The following is a 22499-nucleotide window of genomic DNA, read 5'->3' as shown; positions in this document are numbered from 1 at the left end:
TGAAGGGAGGAACTTAAAAACTCACCACAGTATTTAACATCAGTTGACATTTACCGCAATCTCTAATTATTGGCACAGAATCTGTCTGGCTTCTGCTGCTTTTATGGTTCTTCCAGCTTGTCCCAGTGTTTTTTAGTTTTGCCATCCTGCTGTAGATGAGTTACATGATAGTGGTTTCAAGCAGTTGAAGATCTACTTTTATACAGACTCTGTCTGTTCAAAATAATTTTGTTTATTGATACAAGCAGTGTAAAGATGAAAAGAAAGATATCTGCAAAACCTTTCACATATCGGTCCCAGAACAGTTCTTTCACTACCCAAGCAAAAAATCCTGTTGACTTTGGGCACAGCAATCACAAAGAGGGGTACAATGTTAAAGCTAAGCAGACAGCACGTGCCTTTCATTAGGAAGAATATTATATTTAAGTACTTCATTTACGTTGCTCATGAGCTTACAGAAGTGCAAATACCAGGTAAATAAACCCAAATTAGATTTACTGTTTCTCTACCAAAACCAAATCCACTTTCACCCTGGAGGCTTTGCAACATAGAATGTTTGGAATTATTGCACATCATGAAGTACACAGGAGATTCAGTTAGCCAGTTTCATTCAAGGATTCGTGTTAATCCATTTTTATTTGTGTAACATGATGTGCTAGGTGTTCTGAATACAGGAATGCATAGTTACTGCTCCAGAGATCTTAAAATTCATGATGAGACACAGACTCCTTAGATGCTTGAATATTAGAATAGAATATATGTTTATTTTAATACTATTTATTATCTGTCCTTCGTTTCTCCAAAGACGGTATTGGTGTATTGACTCCTTGCAAGCCTTGCAAGAAGATACATTCAAAAGGTTTTGTGAGATACTTTTTGAAACAAATTTTCTTACTTAAAAATACTTTTATAACCTTTTAAAAGCTGAAGTAGGTTTAATTTGCTTAAATAGTACTGCAAGAGAAGTTTGAGCAGCATGGTGCCATGCCAAAGAGAAAATTGGATAGGTTTAGTCGCCTTCTCATAATTTAAAGCTTACTATATTCTTGTCTGGGATCAGTGTGGTTAAAAAAAGTGCTTTTAAATTGCATGAACATGTTAACCACACCTTGCCCCTGCAGTGCACAAGTTTACCCACCAAGGCCTGCCGCACCAGATTCTGCTTGTAGCGATCAGATCAATGCTTGAAATCATTTGTGCATTTGTCTAAGTAGGGACTGCAGAATTTGGTCCTGTGAGTTTGAAAATTAAAACCAGTAAGTACTCTGCTAATGATACTATAAACTCAAGGGAGTGTGTTGGCATAATCTGGCCCTTCAGAGCCTAAGGGTGGCTCCTCTCGCCTGGGTCAGGCTGAAACACAGGAAATGACAGTGCCGAGCAGCGGGCGCTGACTCACAGCTGGGGGCGGTTTACTTTGGGATGGCTGTAGTAGTTCCTGTCCCCAGCTGTCTGCCCTCCCTCTCTTTACTACAGACATGGCCTGTGCTTCCTGGAGTGGTTGTTTAATCACTGTAGTTTACAGTACATTATGTCAAGAAATATGTGCACTGAATTCAAGTTTCAGTAATGCAGAGGAAGGTAGTTTGAAATCTTTCAGCAGCTGTTACCCAAGACGCTGAGCTGCCCATGCAGCAGTCAGGAAGTGTAGCTGGTGAATAGGTTCGAAAGTAAGTTTTCCACTGAAAATAAGCCCAAAGAGTGTGGAAGCTGTGCCCAGTTACTAGGCAGTTATCTGAAAATACTGCACTCTGCATTTTTTGTGATCCAGCAGCAGCCTTTTAGTGCAAGATAAAGTAGGACTTCCCTCTTCTCAGGCAAGCAGGACAAGATTTAGTAAAGACAACAAAAGCAAAATATAATATGCCTGTCTACTTACAACTGAAGGCATACTGTATTATGCAGCACTACTGCCTGCTATACTTTTTCAGATAAAATGTACTGTATTTCCTCTTTCCTTTCATCCTGTTTCATTCTTGCTCTCTTCCCTGCCAAAAGAAAAAGAAAATGTACATGACATTTAACAATTTCATCTCAAGAAAATGTATGAAGCAGTGAAAAGGATGCTTGATTCTGGAGTCGTTGTTGCAGATTTTTGGGCAATTTTGCTCTTAGTTGTGTGGAACTGGAAGAGATTAATTTTAAGAGCCAGCTGGGAAAGTTGACTTAAGGTCACCATCCGTTAGAAGAAGAGTTTATCTGTGTTTGTACAGAGCCAACACAGAAGAGTCTCAGTCTTGACAGAGGCTTATGGACATGGCCATAATGCAAATAAATAATAATCTTGTAATGGGCCTTTCCCCAAAGAGGGCTTCAGATAACTTTTTGGTATTCTTATCTAAAAATATATATTAAAGTAAACAGAGTGGTCAAAGTTGAACAATTATTTTTTTCCTTGAGGAGATTTTTCCCTTGTGATTTTTATTTAGCTGAACACTGAGAATTTAAAAAAGAATTTAAAAAGTCTGTCACTTAGTGATAAATATTCCCTGACAACAGTGACCGAGTTGTCATGTATCATTTTTCACATCAGACCACAAAATGCTTTTGCCAAGGCTGTGTCATTGTGTCCATTTCACAGATGAAGAAACTGAGGCAGGTGGGAGAAAAATGATTTTACTAAGGGTTGCATGCCAGGCAAGTCATAGAAGCTGGAACAGAACCCTTGCCTCCTTCGTCTCTGCCAAAGCTGCTCTCCATTAGTCTGCTGTGCCTGAAGTACACACTGATTTCAAACGAGGAGCAAGACATAGTTGAATATCAGCATAGGAAGTGGTTTCATGATCATCCTATAATACACATTTTAAAAAGATATTAAATACTGTTTTCAAATGCAACTGTTGTCCAAAAATGAATGTTGTCAGATTATGATTTTCATTTGCGTGGGTTATTTTCCAGGCAGAAATTTTAACGGGCATCCCAGTTGGCAACCTTGAAGATGCTGAAAAGGTGGGACACATGCTGTTAGAAAGAGGGTGTAAGCTCGTAATTGTTACTCTTGGAGCAGAAGGCTGCATGATGATATCAGTAGAAGAACCCATTCCAAAGCACGTTCCTGCTGGGAAGGTCAGGGCTGTGGACACTACGGTACGTTTTTGTGGTTTAACTGTCTTACTTTGGAAAAGCCTGCTTAAGCACTAAGGGAAAGCAGTGAGTAATCAGCCAAATCTTTGGGCACTAGCACAAAGGCTAATTTATGATGTGAAATTGATATCTTGCTTCCAGCCTCTCATATATTAAATGTTAGTTCACTTGAGTTTTATAGTCTGTATTGTAGAATTGCTAGAATTATTATACATACTGATAGTATCTTTATGTTTGTCCTTTACTGAAGTCAGTACCTGTCTCTGACTGTAATGTGTGATGCCAGTGGCTTGAGCTGCAGTCCTGTTTTTCGACCTTTGCCCAGTTATATCATTAATCTTGTCCAGAACTCAAATGCTGTGGGAGAAAGGAGATACTACTGTCCTCACAGTCTGAAAGTGAATGTTTGGCTCTTCTGACACAAGCATGAATTGCTTATCAAGTCTAGCATAAGGAGCATCAAAGACATAACTTTTACAGAATATAGTGGAAAAAAACCACAAAAGTTCTTGCTGCTTCATGATGACTACCCTATGATGATAAGGTAAGGGATACTTGGTCAGAGGCATCTTAGTCTTTGACATGAGGGCTTTGTTGTGTTTTTTTTTTAACTTCCTGCTCAGAATTAAATGCAGAAAGCATACCTGAATAGATCACTAAATACAATACCCCCAGCAAAAATAAAAACAGGACAGGCAATAGTTAAGATAACATTACTGAAAACCTTACTACATTGCACATATGGGGCTATTTTGTGTTCCTAGTATTATCTGACATAAATCCAAAATAATTCCAGTGGAGTTACTGAGAGCAGAGCAGGTCACGTTGTATGTACTAACCATACATTTAAATGCCTGTTATAATAACGTCATATTACATATGTTCTGTTACAATAGTTCATTAAAATCCTGGAGATTTTACCATCTGGTGCATTCCATATCTGAATTGCATTAATAATAACTAGTTCTTGTCGCATGTTTTTTATCCATGGACCTCATACTGCTTCACAAAGAAGGAAAGCAACTGCTTAAAAGATGAGGAAACAGGAGGCATACAGGACTGAAATTACCTAGCTCAGTAGCATGCAGTGGCAGAGCTAGGAGTAAAGTCACTTGTAAAGCAGAATATCACCCATAGATTTGGACTGTGATGTGCTGATACTGTGGAAGGCTTTGTTTCACGTTAAATTTAATCCTTTCCAATTTAACTCTGAAACAGAGATACTTCAGCTTTGTTTTCCTCTTTTGCCCCTTTGTCATTTAGTATCTTGACCTTGTGTTAGTGCTGATTTTGGAATGTCCTAAAGTTCTGATTAAGGGAGGCATCACTGTACTGTACTGTGCACAAGGTGCTAGGTCAGGGACTACAGACACCTAACTGCCCCTGCCTGCTTTTAGCTCAGAATTAGAAGTGGCAAGGGAGTGAAAGGAAGAGCTCCCAAAGCTGCCCAGAAGCAGGATTTATTAGCTCGGGAGCAACACCTTGTGAACCTGGCGGTACAGCTTCTTGCTCTAAGTCGGTAAATCCACTGTTGCTATCAAAGCTTATTGTTAGAGTTTTTCTCTATGGCACACAGAAGTGATGAAGAAGAAACATGTGTGATCTCCTTCTTCAAAAGAAGCAGAAAATTGCTGCCAGATCAGCTATTGTTTGATATCTTAAGATATTTGCTGCTCTTGGAATATAACAAATACTGAAACCACACACTGTGGCTGAAAAGTGCTTTTTATCTTGCCTAGCAGTTCAGAGTTTCATAGCTGAACTAATTTAAGGCTCTTTTTTTTTTTTAATAAAAGCAATTTCTTTGAGTTTACTGAATCCTTGCCCTGCCTCCTTGTGGCCAACAGGTTATTGGCTTTCGCATAGCAGAGGATTTTCACAGTTAATTTTGTTAATCTACTTAAATACCAGTGGGTTGTTTTCAGTAAAACAGCTGTGCGCAGTTTACTCTTGCAGACTGAATGAAAAAAGATGTGTTGGCCTTCCATTATAGAAGTCTTACAGTGCTTAGACTGATTATCACTTTGCCTGAAAGCAAGTGGTTTTAAAACAACCCTTCCAAACACTAAGCAAAATATTATCCTCAGCTAACCTGGATAGCTCTATTACTAAAAGAAATCCTAAAAATTCTAGCAGGACATGTTATTCTTTTCAGATGCATGTTTGCAGTGCATCCTTCCCCAGGGGAATCAGCTCAAGCTGTAAGGTGGCTTAGCAAGTAGCCACCTGTCCGCAGAGTATTCAGAGCTGTTCATGTGCACGCGTATAGCATGCCATTTAATACTAAACAAAAGTTGCTACCTTAAACTGCCCTGCCTTCAGCACCTTGAGGGACCAGGCAGTAATTTTTTAAGCTGCCATAATCCAGCTACATCTGGTTATGTGCCCCTATTCATATTGACATTGTTTGGATCTGCAGAAGGTAAAGTGACTGCCAGACAAAGACTTAAACGTTGTGTATAACCCATCATAGAATCTGCAAAAGGTTACAGAGCCCTTATGAAAACAGTCTGTATTAAAACAGAGTTTGCCATTTAAAAGATATGCATGTAAGATACAAAATGAGCTTCAAGGGCCTCTTTCACTGTAGAAATTTTACCGTAACTGCTACCACTGCCCAGAGTCCTCTCTGCAGTAGCGCAGCTTCAGTACTGCCTCCTGGTCATTTCTGTTGTCCACAGCAATTTTGAAAATTTTTTATGAGAAAATACTTGGGTAGGTACAGCCACAGAAATTAATAATTGGAGTTCCGTGTCCCAGGTAGTGTGTTCCCCGTTCTCCATGTTCATGGGTTCATCAGAGAGACTAAGGGTTGATAGACTGTAGAGCCTGGCTCTTCCTCCCAGTCCTTGAGATGGTTAATCTAAGAGTTTATTGGCAGAACACCGGGAAAAGCTGGCTCCATCTCCCACTCTGTGGTGGAACATGAATCTTCAAGATTGAAAATCTGGCATTTTTCACCCACACTAAATCAATACTATAAAGGGGGGGAAAAAAGGCTTGTTGATTTTTTTTTAGCACTAATTATCTTAATGTGGGCTTTACTAATGTATGCAACGCTTCTCATGACTGTTAGCAGACCTCTCCATACACAGTCCAAAACATGTAGAGCACGAATAGTCGTTTAGAAGGAAGTTTTGCAAGACATGGTACTGTAAAGCTGAAACATCTGTTTCTCCTGTTATAGCTAAATAGTGCAACAAGCTTTTGTTAGGAAAGTAAACTTTCCCTTCATTTTACTAGTTTCTGCTAGCTATTTTCTATATGCAAATTTTGCATAAAAATAAAAATAAGTGAATTATTGCAAAACATCCTCAAACTTTCTGTATGAAAGAAAGATCTGATTAAGCCCACTGCCCATATCAATTTGTATTTGAGGCAGATGACATATGTAAGAGACATCTGACACATTAAAAAGTACTAATATGTAGATAATATAAGAAAGGTGTACATTATAATCTATTTTACTTACTTTAAATGGTTGCTTTTAAATCTACTTGACTACCTGAAGTTAAATATATGTATGTACTTTATTTTTGGAAGAAGCTATTTCTACTTCAGGTGAAACTAGTACATGAAGCTGCATTAAAATAGCTGGGAAGGATAATTATATAATTCCATTTATATGACACTTCTTCAGTTGGTAGCAGAAGGTTTCACAAACCATTCACAAATTTGATAAGCATTTCACAGAAAACAATAATATCATATACACACATTTTGCAGTTGCGTGCATGTGTGTGTGAAGCAGTTCGCCTGCTGCTGAAGCAGAAGCACAGCTGAGGTGGAACACAGCAGCTGCTTGCGAACACAGCTGCGGGACATGACCAAACACCGTCAGGTCAAAATTGTACTTGAGGTGAAGTGGATAATCTGTGTGATGAACCACACAATGATCCTGGATTGTGGCATCTGCTGCTGCAGTAGCCCTGAACACACCATCCTGGCAGAGACATATGCAGCCTGATGACAGAGAAGGCCACAACATTGTCCATGTTGGAGAACGAAGCTCTGCTCTTTTTGCCCCTTCACCCTCGCTCTCCCTCTCTGCTTCTAACAATCACGCAAAGTGTAATTTACAGCACTATTTACATCTATTTACATTTACTAATTATATTCCATTGAAACTGCCAAGGAAAATTTGTCAGAAGAATGTAATTACTCAAAGCTGGAATTTGGCCAGCAGTGAGATTAGTTCCCTTCCATTTTGCAAAAAAGCACTATGGGATCTTACAGAGCCGAGCGCTTCAAGCAGCAGCTGGGGACTAAGTTGAGCCCCTGAGATACTGCTGGGGTCCTTGCTAGGGCTTGGTATGTGCAGGTGGGCTTTGCGGAGGCGGTTGGGCTGTCTGGAGCTCCAGGTTACTCAGGGTCTGGGCTTCAGAGGATTGTCCATGCCAGGCCTCCTCTGGAGGTGGGGCAGTCTGGTGGTTGGTGGCTACAGCAGGCTGGAACATGTGTGCTGGCACTGGGGCTGCACCCCAGGGCTTGGGGCTTTGCCTTTTACTGTGGTTGCTCCTTGCAGTTGAAGGTGGGGTGTCCCATCTAGGATTCATGCTTTGAATCGGAGGGTTGGCACAGAGAGAATCTCTCCTCTGTGGGGGCATTAGTGTAAAATGGGAGCTACTCAGCTGCTATGCCCTCATTTCCAGGTCACGGCTTGGAGGTCACTTTAAGGGGGGGAAGCACTTAGGGTTAGTTTTTGTAACCTCAGGTTTGCTCCAGAGCCCAGTTTGGATCAGGATGCTGAACAACATCCATACATGCTTGCATTGGTTAGCGTGACTTTCTAATTTCCATCCCATCCGGTCTTTTAAATACACAGTACAGTTGCTCTGCTTAAGATCTCTTCGTCAGCTTCTACTTGACCTCTAGGTTTACACATGCTAGTGTTGTGTGAACAAAAATCCTGCATTAGCACTACTCACGATCAGGGTATCAAGCGTCTGCATATCTACCTTAGGCACGGATGTATTCTCTGTAAAGGCAAATGGAGACATTTGGGCACACAATATTTAGATGGAAATTTGGAATCACTTTTCACAATGGTGCCCTACTAATCACAGCAAGTCCATGGTATCCCTTTTAAATCTCACGGCTAAATGTTTAACTTCACAGAATTTCTAAGCACAGCCATTAAATTTCCCATATAATTTCTTACATTACTAGCATTTTACCTGTCTGGCTGTGCTTTTCAGATACAGAGAGTGCACGACCTGCTGGGGAAAGCTAAGGAGCTCACAGGTTGAGGTGCCATGCTTATAAACAGGAAACTCATTTATGAGACATAATAAAATTCAAAATTTAATCTACTCAGTTATGCCTGAAATTTGACACGCGTGTGTGATTTATTCTATATAGTCCTTCTCTGTACGACATTCTGAGACAGATGATATGTACTATTTGTCATAATCGTAGATGTTACCATTATTTTTCATGTCAGTTCTGCAAAATGAAGGCTCATTGCTACAATATGAATTTGTCATCAGATGTTTTGTGTTCAAATCCTATTAAGTTTCCCTCTGATTTCTTATTACGATGTATTAGATCTGGCTCTTTTACTATGGGAGAGGATTAAAAAGGCTGTCTTTGAGCAGTAGAGTGCTCACTGAGCAGTTTCGTACTGAACTCTGAAGATGTCACACAACCTTTATTTTAAGAAAGCCTCATATAAGTGTATAGCTATATAATTTTAGATATGTCACAGTATTCAGGCCTGTGCAGTAATTGTGGTCTAAAAAGGGCAGGGTGGTTTAGTGATTTGAGCAAAGGACTGAGTAAGAGTTCCAAGGCTCTGCAAAGGAGTTGCTATAAATCCTTGGGAGAGTTACTTGTCTTCTCTGTATCCCAATTTATCTATCCATAAAGTGGAGCTGCTATTAATGTATTGCATATAAACCATGAGAAGTCTGTTACAGATCAGAACAGAACCTGGGAGGCCTTTTTCCCAGGCTTGTCATATAACCTCAGGCCAGTTGTGCTTCTTTGGGGGCTTTGCAAACTCATTGAAGTTCTTCTGCTTGAAGTTGAAAGGTCTTGTCTGTAAAAATATGGTTTACACTAAAATTCTCTGACTTAGCTGTATCTTCTGGTTTGGAGGAAGCCTGAGCCAGAGGAGTGAAGTGGACACTGAAATAAAGCCTTAGAATATAAATAAATCCAAACCAGTCCTCCTAATAACAGCAATTCTTTGTCTCCTGACTTTGTGGCCTAACGTCTGAGGCTCAAGGGGATATAAATACAACACTCTGTGCAATGACTAATTACTCAAAATTCTGTGCATCAGCAGAAGTGGGACTTGTGGTTGACTCTAATATTATCAGATGCCTTTGCTATTTAATAATCTTGTAGCCGTACATTATTTAGCATGCCGTTTGCACAAAGAACAGTGATTTTATTTCAGCTATCTCTCAACAAAGTAAAAATGCAGCTGGTAGTAAATGAAGCATTTGGCAGACAATGTGTCTGATGTACAGTTCTCTAACTTGCTAAGAAGAGAAAAATGTTGAGAGTTTAACCTTTTCCTACCCACGGTTGTATCAAGAAGGAGCAAAGTGACCATGGAGGGCAAGGTTTTTTTCTTTTCCTTTTCCTTTTCCTTTTTCTTTTTCTTTTTTTCTTTTTCTTTTCCTTTTTCTTTTCCTTTTTCTTTTCCTTTTTCTTTTCCTTTTCCTTTTCCTTTTTCTTTTTCTTTTTCTTTTTATTTTTATTTTTATTTTTATTTTTCCTCTTTTCTTTTTCTTCTTTTTCTTTTCCTTTTTCTTTTTCTCTTTCTTTTCCTTTTCCTTTTCTTTTCCTTTTCCTTTTCCTTTTCCTTTTCCTTTTTTCTTTTCCATTTCTCTTTTCCTTTTTCTTTTTCCTTTTTCTTTTTCTTTTTTCTTTTTCTTTTTTCTTTTCCTTTTTCTTTTTCTTCTTATTTTTCTTTTTATTTTTATTTTTATTTTCTTTTTCTTCTTTTTCTTCTTTTTCTTTTAATTTTTCTTTTTTTCATCTTCCCTTTCTTTTTCAAGGACAGAGAAAAAGTTACTATCGGGCAAGCAGCTTATCTATGAGTGGGGTTTATTCACACACCAACACAGAGTAATTATGCCCAGAACTCCCATTAACATCCCGCAAACCAACAGCATAATAGCTTCCTTTCTTTAACATGCAACCAAAATAGGTTAATAAATAAGTTTAGTTCCAGTCATAGCCCACTTTCTGACTTAGCCTTCTGCATTCCCTCTTTTACAAATATGGAATCCATTGAATTTTGGAACAGAAAAACCATGAGGAGTAAGTTAATCTGCCAGACACTGCAATCAAGAATCTGCACTGTAAATCTATTTAAAGCTGCATCTATTATGTTCTGAAGTTCAGCTGAACTGTGAAAGGGCACATGACTGAAATCACTGCATTTGAGTTGACTCACAGTTAAGTGTAGATGGGAATTGCTTGGCTCATCACAAGTTTCTGCTTCTGATTCAGGCCTTTGAAAGACACTTCAGTTTTTGAAGGCTTGGTCAGTGGCTTAAGGGTGTACAGGTATGCAGTGGCAAGAGGAATTGCAAGAGCTGTGTCCCTGTGCATTGGCAGTCAGCTGAGAAGAGCTGGAGCAAGCTGGATGCGCCCTTTTTCCCCTTTGAGAGCAGAAAGCTATATTATCCCCATTTTACAGATAGGAAGAATGGAACAAAACTGTCAGTGATTAGGTGTTCTGAAGCACTAGCTAAAAATGTCCTGTTCCAAGTTACACACGGAGTTGGGGTGATGTAGCCAAAACTGAAGCACAGGCGTATATTGTCCCATGCTACTCTCTTAACTTCTAGACAACATTGTCATGGAGGAAATGCTGTTTATCTGCCTAGTAACTCTCTATTTTAATCTGTAAGAACAAACAATGTAAACAAAGTGAGCAAACAGAAGCAGGCTTGTACAGAATAATTTGCAGCCTTGTTTTCCAGTGGAAGATTCCACAGACCACCCAGGCTTTGCTCTAGTCCTTTTCTCAACCACGGAGCATCTAATTAAATCCCTCTCCATTCCTGACTCTAAGTGGAAGGGAGCCTACAGTCCTGTACAGTTTCTTTCCAGATGGAAATGCATAATTTAACAGAGATGCAGCTGACAGGGAGAAGTGGGCCCAAAGCAGTATTAGCATTTGCCACAAATTGCATTAAATTACAAGGGGGTACTTAACAAAGATGTAGAATAAAAAGAAGTTTAAAACCAATATTTAGTTTTCTAAGCCTCTTCTAAGACTGCAGAGTGCCAGGCAACAAAAACCTCATAGTAAAACTGAATTTCTGTCTCAGTTACTTTCGTGATACCAAGAATTGTTTGGGTTTGCTACACACCACCAGTATCAGATCATGACATTTTGTCCCACTGCGTCCTACGACTTTGTTCCGTATACATGTATACATATACGTACAGTTGATAAGTACCTTACATTATTTACTACTTCTTTACTCACAACACAAGGTACAATATTATTCTTACCGCTGTTTTGCAGATGGGGAAGAAAAGCACACAGGGACTGGCTTGTCAGTGGCAAGTGAACCTGCTTCCCTTGATAAAACCATAACTTCCCCTCTGTACTTCTCTTCAAAGAGAATTAAGACTGGAGGAAAAATTTTGTCAGGATATCAGCTGTCTCATTTTAGAACTGGACACCATTGCAGATGTCCACGTAAATGAGAAAGTGCATAGCAGTGCAGTGTTGCTTTGCATTGGATGCTTCTTGAAGAGACTGTGAGGGGTTTGTGGAAATGTGCTATGAGGACAGGTGCTTTGGCTCCACTACTGTCATACTGAGAAATATTCCAGTTTGAAAGTTAACCCACTTGATTAGTCTGGACAGAAAATGTAGGGATGCTGGCAGCATTTATGTGCCAACTCAAATGTTTTGTTTGGGGGCCAGAACACATGAAGGATACAGCATCCAACATCTAGGCCTGAGTTTACATTCTGGTGAGGTCTACGGAAGCTGAGTTCAGAAATGTCTTGAAGCTATCTTTGTGCTATCTCACTCCTGGGACGCTTTAGTAAATGAAACAATGGTATAATTTATACAGGTTGAGAGCAGAGTACGAAACGACCCTTTTATTGCTTCTCTTGGGCTAACTGGCTTGCAACCCAAGTAAAAATCATGGCAGCAGAACGTGCCACATCCCTTTTCTTGTTTTGCTCTCATCCCCTTGTCTTTATGATGAAGCCAGAACAGCGTCTCCTCCAAGAGGAAGTTCAGACCTGGTATGTAGCTCACCCTGTGTACGGAGCAGGTATTGGGGTCACCAGTGCATGCACACAAGACAGTTGTAATGGTGCATAGCACTCTGGGATATCTGAGTTGCACAAAGGATGGAAAGGAAGGAAGACCAACTGTGTGCAGCCATCCTTTCTAATTAAATTCCTGCAGTTAAAAATAGCTACTGGAAGCTGGCGCTTCTGGCACATCCAGAGTGTCACCTTCCCAAGTATCTTTTTCTGGCCTGAGCCGTAGGAAGTTGAAAATGTGATCTGATGTGTAATAGTGCAGCATATTCTTGGCCAAACTCCTCATCATTTTTTACCTCTTGTATTTATGGTTAGCTTACAAATGTCATATGCCTCCTTTTCTTCTTTAAAGCTAGTCTCTGCAGAACCAAGTATCACCCTGGCTATTGTGGAATGTAGCCCATTCTCAGTTTGTTCACATCAGTTCTGGCTACGGTGAGAAAGAAGGCAAACCTGGCTCCCAAGCCCCTTGCTTACTTAGTTACCCAGAAATGCCAATTGCAGTAATGTTGACATTGAGCTAAGACCTGATTTCCTCCAAGAGAGTTTTCATTGCCAAGTAATTTTGGTCACTACAGAAACCAGAAAGATTTGCGTTGGATCGGTGATATTGCATCATTACATTTTCAAAAGAACAAGAACAGAGAAATGAGAATAGTGGGGAAATCAGGCTTCTTGCTTTTGCAAATTCTAACCACAGAAAATGCCAGAAGTTTTATTTCTTATCAAGAATAAAGGAGTTAATCTTTCACAGCCTGTCCCATGGACAGAATATATCTTACAGCTTCAGCTAGACAAATGGAAGGAAGGTAAACCCTTAACTTCTGGTAACTGTTGGCAGTAACCTATAGGAATGCCTTTAATGGGCAGTTTGCAGTTGAGCATAATGATTTTGCCACTTTTCTCAGGGTTTTGTTTTGTGTCTGTGTGTGTAGAAAAGCAGATTCCCAAATTCTGGCAGCAATGTTTGTCAGCTGCCCAAATAGCTGAGTATCGTTTTTATTCATTTCAAAGCACAGATACAGAAATACAGGGGAGAGGTAAGGAAAGTCTCTGGAACCTTGTGCCTCGTTACTGGTGCCTGTGATTTGGTTACTGAAATCATTAACCAAGCAGTATGTTCATTGGAAAGATCCATTTTACAGGGAGTCCCGCAGAGAATGCCTTCCTGTCAGAAGCAGTGCCTGGGTGCTCACCTACTGCTGAAGACCGTGAGCGAGGTGCGGGAGCCCTGTTTTCTGCACACCTGCCCCACAGGTTAAGGACAACAGAATGCGTGGGGAGCAGAGGACAATACTCTAGAGCAGAGCAGCAGTTCTGGCTCGTAGGTCACATCTTTCTGAACTCAGAGAGAGGAGCTACAACTCGAGTACTCATGAAAAAGATTAGACAAACTCAGTAGGAAAAAGAGTGCAGGGAGCTGGCAAGAGGACAATGCTAGAGTGAGCTCAGACAAAAAAATCCTCCTGAAGTTTGGTGGGTTTTTTTCCCTCCAGGATGTGTAGTTCAGAGGTAGGCGGGAGCAGTGGCCAGCCAACAAAGGCTAGATACTGTGGTTTTGAAAGAGGCACTCGAGCATATGGAGCTTTCGTGCAAAAAAAGAATGTTTTTTTGATCAATTCCAGGCGAGATGGCAGTTGTGTCATTCTGAGTGCATCTCGTCAGATTAGATGGGATCACTAAGAGTCTTTTGGCATTTTCAGTCTGAGAGAAAAAAAACCACATGTGGCTAGTGAAATTGCCCAGCAAGGACATTTCCCCTTTCTGACTTGGCTGTTGGATTATGGGGCCCTGCAGCCATGTCAGCCCCTGGTGTGATACCAGGTGGCACAGCTGGTGACAATTTGGCCTGTTCTCTCCTGGTTGGGGAGCTCACTGTTTGGAAGGGAAACCCACTGCCAGTATTTGCAGTGTACCATCAGAATAACCTGATGTATTCTGGGCAGGGCTTCCGCTCTAGTTCCATTTGTTCGTTATATGAAATTTGTGAATTAACACATAAGCGTGAGCTTTGTTAGAAAGAAATTACAAGTTGGCATGAGTGTGACATGAATAATGAAGGGAGTGAAGTACTTCTCAAGGAAGTGAGATGAGTGAAGCTTTTGATTAGAGTAGGAGAGTAGCTGCATGTTGTTGAGGCTTGATAAACCAGTTTGAGAAGTACAAATCAACCTTCTGAGGAGCTGCTATATTTAGGGATGAGCTTCAACCACAGCTCTGATTCTGTGCAAGTTCACACTTTGGGAAAGGTAGATACAGCTCCTGTAGCATGTTCAACTGAAAGTCCATCTTATTTCTGTTAGCGGCAGTGTCTGCGTGCTTCCCTGTTGTGGACAGATCTCAGCATATGTGTTGTTCTTTGCAAGAGTGCCACTGGAGAGTTTTGTATTGAGCTGAAGTGTAATGAGAGTTTTCCAGTACTGCGTTTCTTATGTTGTAAGTTTTCTATATGCAGTCTGGAAAAAAAAAAACAAAAACAAACAAAAAAAAAGTGTGGAGGGTTTCCTCTGCTGGGTTTGAGATTCTTCTCTGTGAGGTATGAACTTTCAGATCAAATGAAAGGAGGTCACAGATCATAGCTTAAGTGTGAAACCAGGGAAGAAGCAGGTACCAAGGCAAAAGCTAACTGAAGCTTAATCTGAAAATTTACACAGAAGTGTATCCTAAACTGAAATATTCCTTGCCAAATTATCTATCACTCTGGTAGCATAGGAATCACAGTAGTGGTAAATTGTGTGGTTGATGGGAATCTCACAGGTTCGGCAACATGGCTCCATTGTTTTCAGAACAGCGTGTGGAGTTCCTGGTTCAGTGCTCTTACTCCATTGTGTAAGAAAGAAATAAATTCGTCACCTCTCGTTAATGCTATCTGGAGTTGAAAGGAGTTTATATGAGCATCATCACACTGAATTGTTTCGATGATTCAGAAAACAGAGTGCTCCCTGTGGGTGAATACTTTGTTGGCTTTCTGGAGTTACTCTATACCACAGAATAACTTTCTTCCTGGTGCTGACTGGCACACTGGAATATTATTACCTGGCAGAACGAAGCTCTCCAGATCTCCGTCCCAGATTTTGTCAGTGTGTGCTGAGAGAAAGCCGTCACCTCACAGATGCCTTGCAGTATTTTTCATGTAAAGAGCGAGATGTAAGCTCCTGTTCTGATTCTGACTGAGAGCCTGGCAGAGCTGTGGGCAACTCATGGAGGTCCACTTACTAATTTTGGATACCTCAGTTTTGGGGTTCCCAAGCTGGGCCTCATTTTTGAAGGATGGGCAGCTCATGTGACTCCCATTAAAATCCATGCAAGAACAGGAGCTCTGGGTTCAGCCCTCAGATGTCTCAAAGTGGGTGTTCTTAACATCCTTGATCTTAAGTTGGGTTCGTTTCCCGTCATGTGAAATGAGAGCACTGTTACCTGCCTTCAAAACAGATGTTGCACAGGGGCTTTGAAATGTGAAGCAGGACTGTGTGATATTGCCAGATCTCTAGATACTTTCAGCTGTGCTTTTTAGATGACATACAAATTAAAAATTGCAGAGTTGTGAATGTTGTATATTTTGTTTCCAACATTTGCCACAAACCAGATAACTTTTCAGGGGAATTCATGGATCTGTAATGCTCGTTGCTGATCTTTTTAGAAACAGTGGATAGCTTAATGTAGTAGGATGTTTCAGAAAGGAAAGAAAATGCATGCAGGAGGCCTTGTATCGAGATTAATCTCTCAGGAATGCAGGGGGTTAACGGTCAGGCTGATTAATCACTGTTAATGAACCATCAGGAAATCTGTCAGGAAGTGGGTAGAAATTCCTGACGGCTGATGGAAGCACTGTGTGGTGTGCTTTGGTTTTGATGTTTCCCAATTGATAGTCTACAGTGAGTGTAATTTAGTTACCTCTAAGTTCTGAAGACATGTGAAGGACCAGATGACACGCTGCCCTTGTTCAGCTTGAGTAAGAGAGCAAGATGTTTTCCCTATGCACGGCTATGCAAGTACAATGCAACATAAATGCAAGAAAGTCATGGATTGCTCCTTCCCACGGCTTCCCAGAACAGGGTCTGGAAAAGATACAGAAAGTAAGCATGATCGTTCCCTGGTTCCTCTGGTCCGAGCCCATATGGTACAGGGGAAAGAGTGGAACAGGCAGCTTTCCCTGTGTGAATGAGGAGCCAGAATATTAGGAGTTGGATACACAACTGAGTTAATGAATTGCCTGGTGTTGACCGAGGGTGAGGTTTCACAGTTGGCTTAAGCTGGTCCAAGATCATGGTGCTGCGGAAAGGAATGTTTCTAACCTTTTTCTCCTTTGCATTCGACTAGCTATCATGTGGTAATAAAGCAGCTTGCTGATCTGGGTGGAAACTAATGTTTCTTGGTCAGTGTTAGCTGGCTTAGTCTTCAGACGGATCAGAGAACTGATCTGCCTCACTGCTTGGCTGCACGAGTGCTAGCTCTGATGTAGGAGAGAGCGTGGGAATATGAGACAAGGATAAAAACATGAGTGGGGACTGAACCTTTGAGCAATAACTTAACCATGGATTGGCTTAAGACTATTATGAAACTGCAGTCTGAATCACTGGAATTAAGAGTGCACTGTCAACCTACAGGGAATGCAAATTAAAATGTGTTAGCTTACACCTCCCGCCGTTCTTAAACACCAGCTGAATACACCCATTCTGCACGTGGCTGGGAGGAAGGAGCATATGGTGGGGCAGCAGCAGAACAGTTCCCCTGACTTGGTCTGCAGTATGCAGACCACATCAGACAGCGTCAGTGTGTGTTTGGAGAAGGCAGGGGGAAGAAGAAAGGAACAGGCAAGCACCGCCACTGTGGATTCTCTCTATATATTTTCCTTTGGCTTAGGGTAATATGTTCTAGATTGTCTTTGTGACAAGACTGCGGAAACACTCAGTTACCAGAGCACAGATTAAGCACAGTAATGCAGTTGTGGATCCAGACCCTAGAAGTCTGGGGCACAGTGTTCTCTCCTAGTACTTCTCCTTTATCTTCAAGTAGCTTTGCCATGCTTTCTAGTCTGCACCAAAAGCCTAACTGAGATCTAAAAAAGCAAGCCCTGCCTGGTATTTGTTTGAAGTTCATTTGGCTTTTGTTGCAAAATTTGGTAGTTCCATATTAAGGACTTTTTATCATTTTATTCTGGCTCAAAACTCCATGCACAGGTGTGGGAATAACTGTGATAGTGGAAAATCCCGCTGTAATTTTCAAATATGTCAGGTTTTAGAGGTTTGTGACCAAAGGTCTGCTCCTGTAGGCACAGAAGCACAGCTGTGCAGAGCCCCACCAGTATCTGTGGGGTGCCCTACAAAGACCTCAATCCTTCCACAGAGGATCAGCAACCCCAGACACTACGGGAGTAGTCACCCTTGTTAGGCCTTGGCCTTAGGAAGTAGTTTGAAGATAGTCATATTAGTTTAATTTCAGGAGAGTTTCAAGATAGTGGAGTTAATGTAATTTAAAGAATGCCTTAAATCAAACTGCCAAAATATCTCTCCAGTGAAACATAAGGGAAAATGGGGCGGAGGGAATATCAAACACCCCAAGAATGAAAAAAAAAAAATATATATTGCACAGGCAAGTAAATGCAAAGTCAAAAAACCAGCCAGTAACATTTCCAGAAATAAATCATTCTTCATCACATAGAGGATAAACATGGGCTCTTTCAGGGAGAAGGAAATCATAAACATAAAGACCAAAAAAAAGCTGTACAACTGATTCAACCACTGTCACCAAGGGATATTTTACTCCCTGAGCATTTCAGCTGAAATTATCTCTTAGCTGAGACATAGACCCTCTTGGCACAAGAGTGTCTGAATGTATCCTGAAGGCTGGAGCTTTTACTCTGTTTCCACTAGTAACCTTTCGTCAAAGCACAGCCCAGGGGTTCTTGTAGGGAGACGTAGGCTTTCCCCACTTATGAAGATCGGGTATTGAGCGTCTTCGCTGACAGATATTTTTGTGTTACGTAGGGCTAATTTGTCGTTTGGGTACCGAGCAGATGTGACGCGAAGCAATGACATCCTTAGTATAATCCGGCATCACACGGTTATGGAATGCTGTAAATACAACAGGAATTCTCCAAGGCCCAGTTCCTTCCACAGAGCTGGGAATTTCTGCGCTGCCATGGATTTAGACTGTACTAAATCAGTGTAATCCTTGTGGTTCGTTCATTTGCGCGCTGCCGTGAACGCTCCTAGGAGACTATAAGCATCATTGCAAGCAATATCGTTGATTCTACATAATAATGCAGTTTTTGACAGCGTTTGGATTGATGTTTTGATTTATTCACTAAATGAAGAATTTTTCATTGCTGGCATGCCTAACGTTTCTCTTGTACCGCTATGCATCACATCATTCCTTTTAGGACTTGGTAACATGCTCTTACAATGTATTTAATGGAATGAATCCATGTAATACACAGAGTGCACATGGACTGTGTCTTGAAAAATCACCCGAGGAAGGTTTTCTGAGGTTCAGTAACGACATTAGGCTTCAGGAGCCAGAGCCCCCTCCTGTTCTTATGTGGTGGCCATTACTCTTGCCCAAGAGGACAGGCTGGGAGGGCGAAGGCTGAGCAAGAGGTTGCCCTGGAACAAGGCAGCGCAACTGCTGTGACACTGTGAACTGAGGGTTTTGGCCTCTTTGGCCTCCAAATATCTTTGGTGAACAAGACTTCTTATTGTAAAAGTGAAATGCATCCTATTATTCTACGCATGACTGATTGAAAAGTGCTTTACTTGCTGGAAAGATTGTTGAACAATATAGTTTCCACTTACAAAGCACTTTCCTTAAAAATCTTCGCAGGACAGCATCGTATAAAAATAGTTATACTAAAGTTATGAACCAGCTTCTGACAAATCAGGACTAACAAAAGCTGAGGTATAAATAGAAGTGTTTTCGTGGGTTTTCTCTTCTCTAGAGGCGCAGAATCTCAATCAGTGCTGGATTGTAACAAACAAAAATGCCCTTTTCCAGACACACAGGAAAACAAGGACCTTCCAGACTAGTGGCACAGAATATAAATAGGGTTTTAAAACTGCTTCAGAACCATAAAACTTAGTCAAACCCGTAACATTTGCATTTTAGAACTAGCCATGCCATATCAGACAAATTTTTTGATCCAGTTTTGTTTTATTTCATACAAACTATCATCATCTGCTTTAGAGAAAGGTTAAACAAGTTACATTTTTATAGTTATGGAATAAATTGTCTCCAGGCACTCAAGGATATGAGGATTATCTCAAAGTCTGCAATGTATTAGGATTTCTGGAAGAAAAATGCTGAAGAATGTAAAATATTACATATTCTGTGTTTATATTTTGTCAGTGGGCAAAAGAAATGCACCTTACCGGTCATTTTAAAAATTAAGTATTTTAGCAATGTATCTATTTTTTTTTATATATATAGCAGGTTTTGAAACAGCTAAATGTAAAGGTAATATTTGCTAATCCGGAGTTTGGATAATCTTGATTTTACTCGGAGCCTGTTCCTTCTTCTGCTCTGCACTGACCTTTTCTGAATCTACCAAACCCAGTGCAGTTTAATCCACAATACCAAAGAGGGAAGGCCTGTTTCTGTAAGCCAAAAATAGTTCTTATTGCAGTTAACCTTGTAGCTGAATCAGTTCTGCTATTGCTCTTTAAGTCGTGTTTCACCAGTCATGTCTGCACAGACCAGAAGCAAGGCTGAACACGGTATCTACATGATCAGTCTGATGCATGCTGCTGTTCTCAGTGTAGTAGCTCCTGTATTGTGAATAACGATATAGTGAAAACACCCCCCACGCAAAACATTTACTTACCAACAACTGAATTTATGATACCCTTGGGGTCTGTAGTAGCTGAGCTTTAGAGACACTGACTGCTTCAGTCTACGTATGGGAAGTAAGGATTTCAGCAAGAGCTGGCTGGCATCAAATCCTTCTGTATACTCTCCAGTCATCCCATAATCTTTTCTCTTGCAAAAAAATACTAGGGAGCCTTTTTCCATTCTGCATGGAAGTCTGCTGTTCATCCCCTTTTTCCACCTTTGTAGTCATTTAACATTGTTCAGCCTCGCCAAAAGGGAGATCTACAGCTATCTGTCTCACAACCTCAGAGCATCACCCACAAGTGGAGAGGCACAGTAACGTTGCAGGGAGAGCTACGCTCCATCTCACCGTCATCCAAACCAAGACCTGGGTGATGAGTGGCTAGTCTTTTTTTCCTTCGATAGCGAACAGTGCAGCAATTATTTGGGGCAGTATTTAGTTACCTCCATTAAAAAACAATCAAAAAGACAGTATTCTGCTCCATGCTGCTGCCAGCTAATAGTTTATGCTATCTGACACCAGATATTCTGAGTATTCCTCATTAAAATAACATTTGGCCACTTCAATTACCCAGTGATCACCGTATGAGAAATATTGGATGTAAAAAATGATGAATTCTTCCTGCTAGAGCTACAGCATAACAGATCTGCTTGCTGAAATTCTACTTCTGTCTGTTTCAGCAGTGCCAAAATAGCTTTAATAATTAATCACGCGCTGATTAGATTATAAACTCTGAGATGGGCCAGAGATTTTTGTATTATGCATCAGACAAAAGACACTGGCAATGCTTAACTGGCAGTCACCTGCTCCTGCTCCACCTGCCATTGTGGGAACCAGAAGGGAGACAAAGCCCAGACAGAAATTGATAAAAGCCTTCACCTGCCCCTGGTGTGCTCAGGAATACAGAGCTGTTGAAACAGGTGCTGCTACAGCCGTGTGCTGGGGTACAGCTTCGCTTATTAACTTGTAATTTGCCATCGTACCCTGCTGTGAAGGCAATGAGAGTCAGCATCCAAACTTCAGGCTAAGCGAGAGTTAAGCTGGGAGTTTCCTGACTGGGAACGCCAATGCAAACAGCTGCTGTGGAAGGGCTGGGCAAGGAGAGACAAGGCATAGCGTGGGCGCCTGTATCCTGCGCTCACCCCCTTTTGGGTTCCCTCGCCATTGCCATGCTGCTCTGCCCTGTCAGCTGCTTGTAACGTTACAAACAGTCTTCTGCATAAATGGTATTTTTTTGCTGGAATGATATTACAAGCAGCAGATTTTAGGGTAAGTAGGAGTTTAACACTGAAAATCACTAGAACTCAAAACTGGAAAATTACTTCCTAGCCTTAATTCCAGTTAGAAGTTTTGCTCAGCTCTCTGAACTAACTTTTTCCAGGCCCTTTGCTCTTGTCCCATGACTCTTGGGGCCTATTTATTACAGCTACAGAGGCGAAACCCCTCAGGGGAGAGAGCCCCTATGCTGGTTCTCAAATGAAATAGGATATTACCAGTGTGTCCAGTGTAACACTTTTACTGATATAAGACTATGATTACAAAAAGGGGACCTTAGAACCAGTTTTATGTACCAAGAATTGTTATCAGTCTGGCCTTAGAAATCAAGCCAGTTCTGGGGGAGGAGGGGTAAGGGACACTGTGGAATGAAGATGAGCAAATCAAGCTTAAAATGAATCATTTTGCCTGTTGTTGGGGACACTACAGAGCGCTGAACATTGCAAAACAACAGTTATTGTTAAAAAAGCACTCAGGAGGCAAACAGTCGTCATTCCCCGCTGATCAGAGCAGAACTAGCGGTATCTGGGCTGGAGGGTCAGAGCAAGCCGGGGCAGGGCGGGTGCCCGTGCGGGGAAGGCGCACTCGCTGCTTGCCGAGGGCTAGCGAGGGCAGAGCCTGGGGCAGCTCTCAGGGAGACACAGCCTTTGGAGGGGCAGCTTGGGAGAGCTGCAGCTGCCAGAGTTCCGGGCCAGTGTCACTGTCCTCCACCCCCGTGGGCTACCTCAGCACAGGTGCAGCAGCGTGCCCCAGGAGTAGGAGCGGGTTATGTGATAGACACAGCATAGACCTTCATTAGTGGGACCTTTTTAATGAACAGCAGCTAAGTTCTGGAGGCATCAAAATGTATCATTCTGCAACTAGGAATTTACAGACACCACAAGCCACATGGCTTATTTTTTTCCTCTTTTCTCTGACCCTTCTACCACTGCCCTTTATGAAAAACAGAAGTTAAATGAGAGAAAAATAGCTTTAATGAAACATTTGGGTTGAGAAATCAAAATTGGACGCTCCAACAACAGGAAGTTTCAAAAGCAGTAACAGCACCTTGCTG

The 22499-nt window shown here is 41.3% G+C and overlaps 1 protein-coding gene across 2 annotated transcripts in view; it reads left to right on the top strand.

The window, feature by feature from the left end:
* The window catches only part of RBKS (ribokinase), a 69729-nt gene that overhangs the window by 45712 nt on the left and 1518 nt on the right, over positions 1–22499 (top strand). For both annotated transcript variants that reach the window (XM_064446043.1, XM_064446044.1), the window contains one exon: positions 2899–3087. In XM_064446043.1, the coding sequence (XP_064302113.1) occupies positions 2899–3087 (189 nt within the window). The remainder of the gene's footprint in view (positions 1–2898; positions 3088–22499) is intronic.

The sequence above is a fragment of the Phalacrocorax carbo genome, chromosome 3, assembly GCF_963921805.1.
Source record: "Phalacrocorax carbo chromosome 3, bPhaCar2.1, whole genome shotgun sequence".
NCBI lineage: Eukaryota > Metazoa > Chordata > Aves > Suliformes > Phalacrocoracidae > Phalacrocorax > Phalacrocorax carbo.
This window is presented reverse-complemented; position numbering and strand designations above follow the sequence as displayed.